At 54.6% G+C, this 12889-nt stretch overlaps 4 protein-coding genes across 4 annotated transcripts; 1 reads left to right on the forward strand and 3 right to left on the reverse strand.

The window, feature by feature from the left end:
- Nucleotides 1-257: 257 nt before the first annotated feature.
- N7459_008759 (alkaline phosphatase) lies at nucleotides 258-2158 on the reverse strand (the record flags this gene model as incomplete). The annotated part of the gene is made up of 2 exons (XM_056947927.1): nucleotides 258-568; nucleotides 634-2158. 2 exons carry the CDS (start codon nucleotides 2156-2158, stop codon nucleotides 258-260), a joined length of 1836 nt encoding a protein of 611 aa, XP_056797437.1.
- A 233-nt stretch (nucleotides 2159-2391) lies between these two features.
- N7459_008760 (Mth938-like domain-containing protein) lies at nucleotides 2392-3289 on the reverse strand (the record flags this gene model as incomplete). Its single annotated transcript, XM_056947928.1, has 2 exons — nucleotides 2392-2591; nucleotides 2725-3289. The coding sequence occupies 2 exons, from the start codon at nucleotides 3287-3289 to the stop codon at nucleotides 2392-2394; spliced, it is 765 nt and encodes a 254-aa protein (XP_056797438.1).
- Nucleotides 3290-3947: 658 nt separating this feature from the next.
- hmt1 (putative vacuolar ABC heavy metal transporter (Hmt1)) lies at nucleotides 3948-6822 on the reverse strand (the record flags this gene model as incomplete). The annotated part of the gene is made up of 3 exons (XM_056947929.1): nucleotides 3948-5202; nucleotides 5260-6395; nucleotides 6478-6822. 3 exons carry the CDS (start codon nucleotides 6820-6822, stop codon nucleotides 3948-3950), a joined length of 2736 nt encoding a protein of 911 aa, XP_056797439.1.
- A 1733-nt stretch (nucleotides 6823-8555) lies between these two features.
- N7459_008762 (WD repeat protein) lies at nucleotides 8556-12739 on the forward strand (the record flags this gene model as incomplete). The annotated part of the gene is made up of 2 exons (XM_056947930.1): nucleotides 8556-8734; nucleotides 8911-12739. 2 exons carry the CDS (start codon nucleotides 8556-8558, stop codon nucleotides 12737-12739), a joined length of 4008 nt encoding a protein of 1335 aa, XP_056797440.1.
- Nucleotides 12740-12889: the final 150 nt, after the last annotated feature.

The raw sequence follows: 12889 nt of genomic DNA on the forward strand, positions 1-12889 counted from the left end.
TATCTCCAATCTGCATCTGCCTGTTTATCAGCTTAGGAAATGCCTAGACAGTTCTCCATTGCTCGGGGATAGAGGGAATGAACAGGAAGCTGTGGTATGATTGTAGTGGATAGAGGTCTCTACCAGAAAATATCCAGAAAAGACATTGAACATCTCCACGGGTCTCCGGCCCTTGACGCCATATCGCCCCAAAAAAAAAACTTCAGAAGAGATATATATGAGCCCGAAATCAAATATGCGTAGCTAAACCAAGGCGTTCAATGAAGGCCACCACATCCGCAGTCCCCAAGATCACGCTTCTTGAAATCACCGTGGTACGTGTCCAGACCGTCTGTTCGGACGTCTGAGCCGAGCGGATCGCCCATCCAGTCATATTTTTCGAAAACGGAAGAATCTCCTACAGATTCTCTGGCACGCAAGTGGGAGGCCGCCTCAAGGCGCTTGGTGACGGAAGTGACGTCGACATCAAGGTAGTCTGCGAGGAAGGTGCCCACTTCGGTGTTCTCGTGGTTGCCAACCAGAGGCCAGGCGCCCTTAGAAGATGACGCGTAGATGTTGACATCGGCAGCTAAGGAGTTGCGGTATTAGCATGAGTCTTGCTTGGTCCACTAGATTATGGGGATGTCATCTCACCGGAATGGCCGTGGGTGGTCCAGCCAATCTGCGCCCGACGGCTAATCATATCTGCAAAGATATACTGAGGAGTGACTCCCGAATCAGGGCTAATGAGGGATTCAATCTCCTTGGGCGTCGGGTCGGGGATACCCAGATCCTTCTTGAGCAATTCGTCTCGAATATAGTCCTTCCTCTTCACCAAGTCATCGTCTTTACCTTTCCCGGAGAGGTACGCAGATAGTTTGGCAGCAGCATACTCACTGGAGTGCTCCGCATGGGCGAGAACCTCCGGATACCAGAGGTATTCCGGGTAGGAAGTGTGCAGCTGCCGTGCAGCCGCCAGCCCACCCGTCTCGTGGTCGGAGGTTCCCACGAGCACGCCGGGAGTAGAGTCCTTCTCCAGGAAGTCTAGAACGGCAGCAAAAGCCTTGTCGTATGCGATGACCTCATGCACCTGGGCAGCAGGGTCGTTCCCATGGCCAGCGTGATCAATGCGAGAGCCTTCGATCATCAGGAAGAATCCTTGCTCGCTGTCTCGAGTCGCCTCACTCAGAATGGTCAGAGCAGTGCGAGCCATCTCCTCTAGGGATGGATACACGTCGTTCTGAGAGCGGCGGTCGATCTCATAGGGGATGTCCTTGTCGGCAAAGAGACCAAGTAGGGGCAACTTCGCTTCAGCGCCTCCATTGAGAGCATCAAAACCAGCACGGTCCTGCAAGTAGTTGAAGCCATTCTTGGACGCAATATCCACGATATCACGGTCATCACCTCGGCAGCTTCCCTCGGTGGAGTTGGGAAGGAAATGGCACCGTCCACCACCCAGCATAAGGTCAACAACCCGACCGAGAGGATGCTCACCGACTTCTTGCTCAGCAATGAGGTCTTCATACTGTCGTAGATTGGCGTGCGAGGCAAAGCACGCCGGAGTTGCGTCTGTGAGACGGGTTGTGACGACCAGTCCGGTCTTGTATCCAGCCAGCGCAGCGGCCTCGAGAACAGTGCCACAAGGGGAGTGGCCCGGAAGCACTGAGATAGCACCATTATAGCTCTTGAAGCCGCACGAGAATGCCGTCGCGCCAGCTGCCGAATCCGTCACCAGGCTGGAGCTAGATCGAGTCCGCGACGTGCCGATGTGGTGTTGATCCAAGATCAAAATATCGTCGACCGGCAGTCCCTCGGTGTATTGCCGGAAGCTCCTTGTCATTGAAAGACTGGTAGGTCCCATTCCATCCGATACCATGAAAATCAGATTCCGCTTGCCCGTGGGCTTGCCGTCCGGTCCCCAAGTGTCCTTCGATTGACCGTGGCTTCTAGACGTCTCATGCTGGTAGACCACTGCCAAAATGATCACCAGGACTGTGGCTATGAGAGCCCAGGCAAAGACTCCGACTTCTCTCCAGAAAGCCCAGCCCCGTCGCCCGGCCTCCCGACGCTCTGCCCGCACACCCGTGAGCAGAGCTTCTTCTTCTTCTTCTTCTTCATTTCGGATCGAAGAGCGGTCGGAGGAAGGGCGCGGAGCCAGAAGTGGCGTCTCCTGCACCATAGCTGCAAGAATCCAGTGTTGAAACAGAGGGCTAAGTTGTGGTGGGCAGCTCCCCCGAGTTTGGTGGAGTCACAGATCCGGCGGAGAAGACGTGGAAAGCTGAGGTCAGATAAGATAGGGGGCCGCTCACATGACCCCGGATGGGGTGGGTGCAACAGCACTAATAATATACAGAGGACCCTGAAAGGGATCGGTTACAGACTGCAATGTATTAATCGGCTACTCTGCTTGCTTTATGATCGGCCTTTCCATCCGATAGGAATCAACGCTGCCGCGATCTCAGTGACACCCCGCTCGGTGGCTAATAGGTTAAACTGCGCCGCCGCATTTCGGGTATCCTGAATCTCCACCCGGATGCCTAGCGAGTTGATGTGACGTTTTGTCTCAGGCGACAAAGGGTACATGGAGGCACCGAGGCCGAGGATGAGCATGTCTACGCGAGGAGTCAGCGAAAGGCTTTACGTCATTCACACAAGGTTTTGCCATGAATTGCGTGGTGTAGCACAATAGCCAGATGACCACCGCATTGCAAGTGACTCGTGATCATCGTAGTGAGTAGCACGTACCTGGTCGTGGCCACACTAAGCTCAGAAGACCCCAGGCCTGTTCGTCAAGTTCGAATTGGCCCTTGCAATTGATCATGGCTGCCTTGGCCGCGCGGTCATTTCCCGCACCTTCGGGGGCTGTCCACGGTCGCCACGAGAATGCCTCTCCACCCACGAGAAGCAGGGCATCGCCGCCAGAGACCTTGACACCGCTGTTCAAATGAAAGCCAGAGTCCAGACAGGCATCAATGGCTGTAGTTGGTGCTGGAATGTTGCCAAGGACATTCAGGGCAGCAAAGTCTGTCTGTGTATCTTCCTTTGATTCCGGGCCTCGGTCATGGCTGGCCGGCTTGTGGGAATGGGCGCGCGGGATCATGCGCGTTGGACGGACAGCAGAGCTGTTGTTGCGACGTGTAGATGGGAGCGGGAAAGCCGATGTGAATGTCGAAGCTGCGCATGGTGAAGCATTCAGCGATGAGAGGGCGCGCGGACTTCGGGGGGCACTGGTGCGCAGTTTGAGGGAACCTGGAGCGCTGGAGAGTGAAGTGCGCAAGGCACGGAGGAGTTGGGGTGATGGGGATTGCATAATGAGTAAGCCAACATGTGCTGGTGATAAAGGCAAGTCGTTGTAGTTGCGGTGTGGCTATCGCAAAAGCGATGGAAGTCGGAAATCCGAGAAGGCTGATTAGCTCTCCGGTCTTGGCAGCCAAAAGTACCTGCACTACTATATATGCACATGCATACTACTCAACTACGATCAATGAAGTACCCAACTATACGAGAATCAAGCTCGCCCCTATCATTTTTTCAATCAAATGTCCTTTGTATTAATATATCCTCGGTGGCCCTTGCGACTGATCTAGTTTTTTATTTCCAGGTGTCCCAACCATGACCGTTTTGCACCTCGGGTTGACATGAAACAAGGACAGGGAGAATGACAATGTCATGCGCGTCGTGAAACCCGAACGCCTGAGAAGAGCAATCAACAGAATGAGAAAAAAGAATGGAAACCTGGCACCCATAAAGAAAAGACCCGAAAAGAGAAAGGACAAAATGGAAAGTGCAAAAGAAAACAAGACCACACATCATGCCATCCTTGTCGTCTCCAATCACATTACTTACCCACTCCTTTTGTGGTTCCTCGGTCAAAGAATATAAGAAGCATATGCACAAATCGAAAGATTAAGTAGGGAGAAAGAGGTATTGAAGGGATTAGGTTGCCTGCACAGGCGTCAGATGTCGATTTAGTGGGCTGGGCGGCCAGCACCGGTGCGGTCTTCGTCCGATTGGCTGGAGCTATCATCACTGTTGGTGGCGTTGCGAATGCGGTCCGCACGATCCTGCAGCACTTGTGCTTCAGCTGCAGCCTTCTGGGCCCGGATCTGTTTCCGCCACATGCTGGCATAACGGCCCTTCATGTTCAACAGCTGCTCGTGGGTGCCGCTCTCGGCCACTTGGCCTTCCTGCAGAACCAGGATACGGTCTGCGGTCGTGATGGTGCTGAGCCGGTGGGCAATGACCAGCATGGTGCGACCGTGTGAGAGTGTGGAGAGGGCTCTCTGGATGTGTTCCTCGGTGTCGGTGTCAAGAGCAGCCGTAGCTTCATCCAGAAGAATAATGCGTGGATTCTTGAGGATGGTGCGAGCAATAGCCACACGTTGCTTCTCCCCACCACTAAGACGCAGGCCTCGCTCTCCAACCTTGGTGTTGTATCCATCGGGGAATGCCATAATCTTGTCATGTATACTGGCGGCACGGCAGGCCTCGTAGACATCTTCGTCAGAGGCGTCCTGGTTCGCGTACTTCAGGTTGTACATCAACGTTTCGTTAAAAAGCACGGTATCCTGCGGGACAACGCCAATGTGTTTGCGGAGGGAATCAATGGTAATATCCTGCACATCGTGTCCGTCCACACTGAGACGACCTTTCTCGGAATTGTAGAACCGGAACAGAAGTCGGAAAACTGTCGATTTACCTCCACCAGACTCGCCAACCAGGGCAGTGGTCGTTCCTGGCTCACAGCGGAAAGTAAGTCCATTCAGAGCAGGCTTCCGCGTATCGTAAGAGAACTCAACATCTTGGAATCTGATATCGCCTTTGCACATAGCCAAGGGGGTAGCACTAGGGCTATCGACTACAGTAGGCTGCTCTCGGAACAGTTCCAGCATCCGCTCTGCATTTATGAGGGCAGATTGAATGGATCGGTAAAATGTGCCAAAGAAGTTCAGCGGGCCTTGCAGCTGGGCCATGTAAGTCAACAAGGATACAAACTGACCAACAGGACGCTGGCCAATCGACACCTGGTATGCGGCAATGAAGCACGTGAGCAACAAGCCGAACATGAAAACGGTATTCTGGCAGGTGTTGAGGAGCGTAAGAGAGAAGAGTACATGGTACTCGGCCTTTTGGAAGTCGCCTACGGCGTCACGATAGCGGTCGAATTCGTATTGTTCCGCATTGAAGTACTTGACCGTCTCATATGACACCATCGAGTCATTCCTAGCAAACAAAAGTCAGTTAATGCTGTATGCAATCGACCTCACATATGCATCTTACTTGACAGCGTCCTCCTGTCTGGAGGCGTTCACCATTTGTCGACGAATCTCGGCTCTCCACTGAGCCATGCGAACGGTCACATAAAGGTAACCAAAGGTTGAGATACCAACAACCAGAGCATAATAGACGTCGAAAAAGATTAAGAAGTATCCAACCGCAATGGCAAGGTCAACCAGCATGGGGACAACCTGGAATGTTATCTGCTCCAGGAACGTATTAATGGAGCTTCCTTTGCTCAGAGCAGACAGAACTTCGCCTGTCTTTTTGCCAAGGTGGAAATCCAGACTGAGGCCATGGACATGTTCAAAGGCGGCAGTAGACAGCTCCATGTAGGAGTACTGGCTCACCGGGATCCAAAGGCAGGAGCGCACAGAGCCGAGCAAGCCCTGACCACCCTGCAGCCATCTGTAAACAACATACATGGCGATCTCAAGCCACGGGACACGGAACGAGTTCCCTTCCCCATCGGCCAGCTTAGTGGTAATGACATCCACCTGATAGGGCACCAGAACATTGACAATGCGTTGTAGGACGAGCAAAATAAAGCAAAGCACCACGATGATCTGCAAACGGCGAGATTTGGATGGCCACAGGTAAGGGAAAAACAAAGAGTAGCCACTCAGATACTCCCACCAGCTGGTTGAAGGGATCGTCGTCGGGCGTACCCAGGGGTCTTGCGGCTTGGAAGCCTCAGCGTGAGGGGCACCGTTCGTCGAGCCGTAGGCATGGCCATTGGTGTTGCCATTCTCCGCATTGGAAGGATCCAACAAGCCGGTGGACTCGGAAACGCCATTGGGCTGCTGGCCAGCCTTTTGGTGATGGCTCTTGATGGTGATTGCCTTACTGGCATACAGGAGAACCAGGGCAAGCAGCAGGAGCACACGAACGCTGCCCGAGACCACTTCCATGCACTCCCAGGACGTGATGGTCCTACGCACGCGGCCACCCTCGGGGTCTCCGACGACTGGTTCGTGGTGGACCGAGGTGTACAAGGACAGGGATACGCTAAGAATAACGAGTTCGATGGGGATGGCAACCGACCAGCAGATGAATTGAGCGAGTGTGGGAGATGGGGTAGTATCGAGCAAGGTCATCAGCAAGATCGCGTAGACGAAAAAAGAGCCGACGATGTAGATCTGCGCTGACAGTTAGCTTCCATTATGGACCAGGGCGGCACATTTGCCCAGGGCATTTTCCCGCCGAGACCGAGAGACGTACCACCACCGACTGTCCCCGCCACCAATGCTCAGACCGAGCCACCATCACATGGACGATATAGATCGTCGCATCGGCTAGGAAGGTCACGAGCACTCCGGCGGAGAGCCAGTTGAAGACTTGTTTCACGTTTTGCGAGAAGCCCTGCGTCTTGTGAAAGGCCGAGCTCCGCGAGCGTTTGGGGAGCGGGCGGCCACCGGGACCCATGCGCGGGGAGGCATGGTTATTGTGTTTGCTCGCAGTGAGCATGGTATTGGCCACGAAGGCCACGACGAAGAGAAGGAGCAGGAAGATGGGGTAGCATGTGCGCAGGTACTCCAGCAGCTCGAGAGCTGCGTGGGGATCCATGATGACCAGTCCTCCCACGAATATCCGCACAACCTAGAAAAGAGTGTTCATGCGGTTTCCATGACCCGGCGACGATCCGGAAGAAGGAGAGGAGAGGGGACGGGTGCGGATCGGAAAGGACAGTGACGGGTCTGGCGAGGGATCGACGCGAGGGATGATTCGCGGCTGGATGACGCGGGGACGGATGAAGAGCAACAGGTTTCCACGAGGACCGGAGCTTTAGAGAAATCTGAGTTCAGCAAATGACATGCACCGGGATATTTGTTTGCTTTTTTGTCTGTTTCTTCCCCCGATGGCTGGGAAGGCGATCTGGTGGGTTTTCTCGTTTCTCCGAAAAACCTTAGGCAGAGTTGGCGGGTGGCAATGCCGAGAACAGGTAGAGAGGGAGAGGGAGAGGGAGAGGGAGAGCAATACGAACCCTTTCACATAAACGCGCACGCGCCAAACCGAAGACAGTGGCCACGAGAATGAAGAGGAAAGAAGGGAAGGTTTGGAGGGGAATTATAATGACGGTGTGGATGCGCAGCTAATGCAGGCTCCACCTCGGAGTTTGCGAGAATCGCTCGCCAGCTTCATCCGCAGTCTTTTGATACTCGGAGCCGAAGCAATTGGCCCCGTTGGCCGTTGTTTGCCTGCTCTCCGACTACGCCCGAACCCCAATGTCGACCCTTCCAGTTTCGAATGAGGCTTTTGAGAGTGGTTCGTGCCCGATGGGCCGGGTTGGAATACTTGGTGGGGACGGCGAGGGAGAGATGCCATCCAAGTCGAGAACGCTGCAATATGACTTCACAGGGCCACTTTAAGAGGCAAGGGCAACAGAAGAAGGGAGGGGGCGAAAAGAATCAATCGATCCGAAGGGAGAATGCGACGCGACCCACTGCCGTGTTATATAGAAATCTAGAAATCAGAGTCGATATCATTGCGCCGTCTCTCGCTGGCCTCTCTCTCTCTCTCTCTCTCTCTCTCTCTCTCTCTACGCTCCGTTATCCGCAGTTCTCGGAGCGATCAGGACGCCAACGATCTAGATTCACGCAGATGCGCCCCCCGGTTCACACGCTGCATTAGCCTATAGCGATTTCACGTCTGAGCTCCGATTAGATTAAGCTGATTAGCTGCAGCCTCACCAGCCGGGCCCCCCCATGTCGCTTGAGACTTTTTGACTTTTTACTTTCAGGGGCGTTGTTTGGCTTGGGCTGTGATCTATGTTTAGGCGAATCCATTCCATTGGCCTCCCGTTTCCCCGACCAGAAAGTGAGACATTTGTCTTCATTTTTATCCCATCGGAGAGCTCGGGATACCAACCTGCAGTGAACTGTACGATTTTCAAATCCCAAATCTGATCTCTCGCTTTTTTTGGGGGGAGGGGAAGAGGTTCTTGTTTTCCCTCAATCGAAGGGTGGTCTCCATGGAATGACGAGAGCAGTGAGTTGGCATCCAGACCGCTCTTACCAGAGCCAGATGCGTCAGATTGGGGAGCGAGTTGACCGGATGGAAGTACCGGGGTACATGGCTCCGAGGGAGCCATGCCGGGACAAGGGAAGTACCCAGCGGGGGCCGAGTACATTTGGCCGGACTGCTGGACCAAATCCTGTGGATGCCTGAGGTCCTCCACGTCCAACTCCGCGATCGCCCTCACCGCTCGGCGATGCCGCCGCCCTGCACAACCCCAAGCTTTCCAACCTTCAGCACGCTTCGGTCAACTGGTCGTGTGCTCAGCAATGGACGTGTGAGCCATGTCGGAGTCAGGGTCACGCTCGCCCATCCCCCCGCCCCCGCCGCCACCAACCAAGTACTCGCACCGCGCGGCCAACGCCCTCGCCCGCTTTGCGCAGCCTTTCTTCTCTGGCTCGCGACCCCCCAGTCCACAGAGTCACCGGGTCGATGGCGCGCGGCCGATCAGGTCCAAATCGCTGTAGGTGTTGCATGCCCTCTCACACCGCCGCCCTGCCATGCGTTCGACTGCGTCCTGCCATTTGACATTCCTCATTCTTTCCTCTACACCTACTCTTCCCCCCCCCCCTCCCCTTCGCCAGCCCCGATCGATTCGCGAGGCATGAGATCGGCCAATGGGAACTAAATCGTCGTCAGGCCTGGTGAACCGCAGACCGTCACCCATCGAACGGGCATCCCTCTTGCGGCCCTCGACATCTCCCCGGACCGGACGCACGCCGTCATCGCCGGCAAAGAGATCCTCAAAACCATCCGAGTTTCGCCCGATCACTCGTCGGAAGAATTTAATATTCGCAATGCAGTCGTTAGCTATGCATCCACCCACCACGACGCTGGCTTGTCGATGCCGCACAAGGACCAGTTGAACGTAAAGGATGTCAAGTGGTCACATGGCAATTATGACCGGATAATCGCAACGGCGGTTGCCAATGGTCGGATTGTCGTCTACGACCTGCAGCGGCCCGGTCTCCAATTATGTCGCTTCCAGGGCCATAACCGCCAGGTTCACAGACTCGCCTTCAACCCGCATCTCGCCTCTTGGCTGCTGTCCGGCAGCCAAGATGGCACCATTCGAATGTGGGATCTGCGCTCCGCCTCTGCGAATCGGGGCGCTTCCACGTGCGGCAGCAAGCATGTCTACCAAGGCAATAGCGATGCCATCCGGGATGTCCGGTGGTCCCCCAGCGATGGCGTCGTGTTTGCGACCGCCTCGGACAGCGGCGCCATACAGATGTGGGATTCGCGCAGGACCGCCGCCCCGCTCTTGAGGATCGCGGCTCATGATCGCCCGTGTTTCGCCGTCGACTGGCATCCCGACGGGAAGCACATCGTGAGTGGAGGCACGGACCGACAAGTCAAGGTCTGGGATTTCTCCTCTGCAGAGCGACGACAGAAGCCTGCCTTCCAGATCCGAACTCCTCAGGCCGTGACGAATGTGCGGTGGCGACCACCGTCGTGGGTGGCCGACTCCCCCAGCTCCGGGGAATGGCAGTCATTCCAAATTGTAACCTCCTATGACAAGGAGGATCCACGCATCCATCTCTGGGACCTTCATCGCCCACATGTGCCCTTCCGTGAGTTCGATCGGTACGATACTCCCTCGTCCGATCTGCTTTGGCACTCCAAGGACTTGCTGTGGACAGTTGGGGAAGCAGGTACTTTTACTCAAACTGACGTGCGCTATGCGCCGGCAGTGGTTAATCGCCGCCCGACCTGTTCGGTCGCTTGGAGTCCCAAAGGGGACTTTGTTGCATTCGCGCAGAAGAGGCCGAGGCGTCGCCCGTTGGGTGTCAATGCCAACGAATTCCTTCAGATTGAGGAGGACAGGGTTAGCAATGTCGACAAGTCACTGAGTCAAAGTCCAGCGGATGACATTCTCGACGATGTGGCTCTGGCCTCGTCGCTTCGGCATCCACAAACCAAGTCCACTGCGCCCATTCGACCCTCCAAGTCGTTGGGTGGCACTCCACCAAGTGCTATGGACATCATCCCGGTCCTTCCTTTGGACCAAGCCTTGTCCAGAATTTCTACCCCCGGTCCCAGTCAATTGGGAACGGTCGGAAACATCCCTGGTGCCACACACGATGCTTCCATTTTTCGCTTCTTGGCACGACAATATTCACCTCTGATGGATGAACTCCCTCGCAGACAGAGCCCTGCTGAAGCCTTGAACTCCTTGATGGAGACACTTGATCATAACGCTCAAAGTGCCGATGAGACATCATTAACCAAGTTGGCCCAAACCTGGCGGATTATCAAGTTTGCCATTCTCCAAGAGCTCCAGCGTCGGTCGAGGGAACAGCCCCCAGGAAAAGGTGGTCTTCAAGGCAAATCTTCGAAAGATGGAATGTTAACGGACAAATCGCGGACTGTCGATGATAACCGCCAGGGTAAGGTAAAGAGTCGATTGTTCAAGGGCGTCATGGAGACAGAGGGCCCGCGAAGTCTGATTCCAGAGGCGGAGAGCACGTCGAACATGACCACGCCCCTTGCACAGCCACTACCTGACTCCCCAAAGGAGTCTTGGTCTAGCACCGACTCTCAGATCCCCTCAATCAACGAACACGCCGTCGATCTTGACCCTCTTCCACCGTCCATCTTGAGCTCACATAACGGCTGGGACATGTCGGATCCCGGTACTCCGCCCATTGCACCTTCACAGCAAGGCCAGTCAGCGTCTAGCGAAGGCACACATCCTTCTGGGGCAGCCATGTCCGATCATCTCCGTGAACCTGGCCTGTGGGATCCGGACAACGATCAGAGATCGGCACCCCGGGCGATTGCTGGTCGGGCAGACTGGCGCATTCGCAATGATCCAGAAATTACTCGTGAAGCCTCGGAAGATGACTATGAGCAGAAAATAGAGGACAAACGAGCAGCAATTCGTGACTTCAAGCAAGCTCCCAAGAAACTCTTGACGCTGGATTCTCCAATGGAGTCGAACCGCCCCCCTGCACCCGATCGCTATCATCGACACGACTCATCCGAAAGCTTTCCAATGTTCTCCGCTTCTACTGATAGCTCTCATCCCTCTAAATCCATCGGTGCTTCATATTCATCCAGTGGCCGATTTCCCGATTCGCGAGTATCCGACAGCGGCCAGGTTAGTTCATATTCCGGTGTGCGCCCCCCTGCCGCGGCAAAAAGGGAATCCAATCTGGAGCCCGCACCGGAAGAGCCTGAAAACGATAGTGATTTTGATGAGTCTTTCATGGAGTCAGATCGAGTCCATCTTGAACGACCCTCGAGCCCTCCCATATTACTGACCGAATCCACTCCGATCAAGTTCCCAGACTTGGAGGATAACCTCCAGTCTTCTGATAATGAGCTCCACACAGCCGCCCCGGCTTACCCTGCCATTGCTGGGATTTATGAAGATATTTCTCGAGTTGCCATTCCTCTCACGCCTGATACAACCGACTGGAAGCCTTGGGGCATTGAGGCTATATTGAAGGAGGCAGTTCGATATTATCACAGTAATAGCAGCTCAGTCGACATCCAGACCGCTGCACATCTCCTTCAAAAGCTTCATGCCCTTTTCCAGGATTGTGAGCAAATTCTGCCATATGAAGAGAGTGAAATGATCTTTACAATCTACAACGAATACCTGATTCGGCACTCGATGGACTTGGAGGCTGCTGAGCTGCGCCTATCCTGCGTTCCGACCTACCCTGCTGTCTACGACTATGCCCAGGCTGACACTTACATCAATGTCTTTTGCTATACCTGTCAAAGACCATATGAGAACCCTCGGCGCGACAACACTCGTTGCTATCGCTGCAGCACTCCCCAGGCGCCGTGCTCCATTTGCATGAGCATTGACCCGCCGGCCGAGTGGGTTGCAGCACAGCAACTGCAATCTGACTTACCCGAAGACACCAGTCCTAGTTCAGATGCTGAAACTTTGTCACATCTTTCAGCTCAATCCTCGGTTCCGACAGAACCTGTGCCCACTTCGGAACTAGACCCTCTAGATTCCTTTGCCATAGCTCGGCCTAAAGGCTCTGCCCTTTGGACATGGTGCCAAGGTTGTGGGCACGGCGGTCATTTGGCTTGTATTTCCACTTGGCTGGGCGATCTGTCCATCAGTGAGGGTGGATGTGCTACTCCCGGCTGCTTGCACGACTGCGGACCTGGGCCACGTCGTGACTTCAACCGCCAAACTCTGCTTGCTGAATCTAAGCGTCGTGACTCTGCGAGCCGTTCCGCCGGTGTCGGCCTCGTGAAACGTGATCCTTGGACCAAGGGTGAGAGCAAAGCTGTCGAGAAAGTTCGCGGCATGCTGGGTGCTGCTGGTGTTTCTGCAGTGACTGGAGGGAACAGCGCTTCTACCACAAACTCTACCACTAGCCAAGGAGCAGTCTCTTCCGGTGCTATGTCTCCTAAGAAGGTCAGGCTGGTTACTCCAATCGAGCAGGGCAAACGAAGGGGGCCGTCGAGTCGTTCTACTATTACATCCAGGGAATAGGCGATGTAATTCCTGGCTCTACATCTTTCAATCGAGCAACGGTTCTGGAAACACGTTGCTTGATTTTTTGTATTTTTACCGAATATTTGCCTTCAGCATACTGGCGTATCGGGATTCTGGAACTTAGCACATGATTCCCCTAGTCAAATT

This window comes from Penicillium hispanicum (assembly GCF_028827665.1).
Source record: "Penicillium hispanicum strain IBT 35686 chromosome Unknown utg000007l_segment0_segment0, whole genome shotgun sequence".
NCBI classification, from domain to species: domain Eukaryota; kingdom Fungi; phylum Ascomycota; class Eurotiomycetes; order Eurotiales; family Aspergillaceae; genus Penicillium; species Penicillium hispanicum.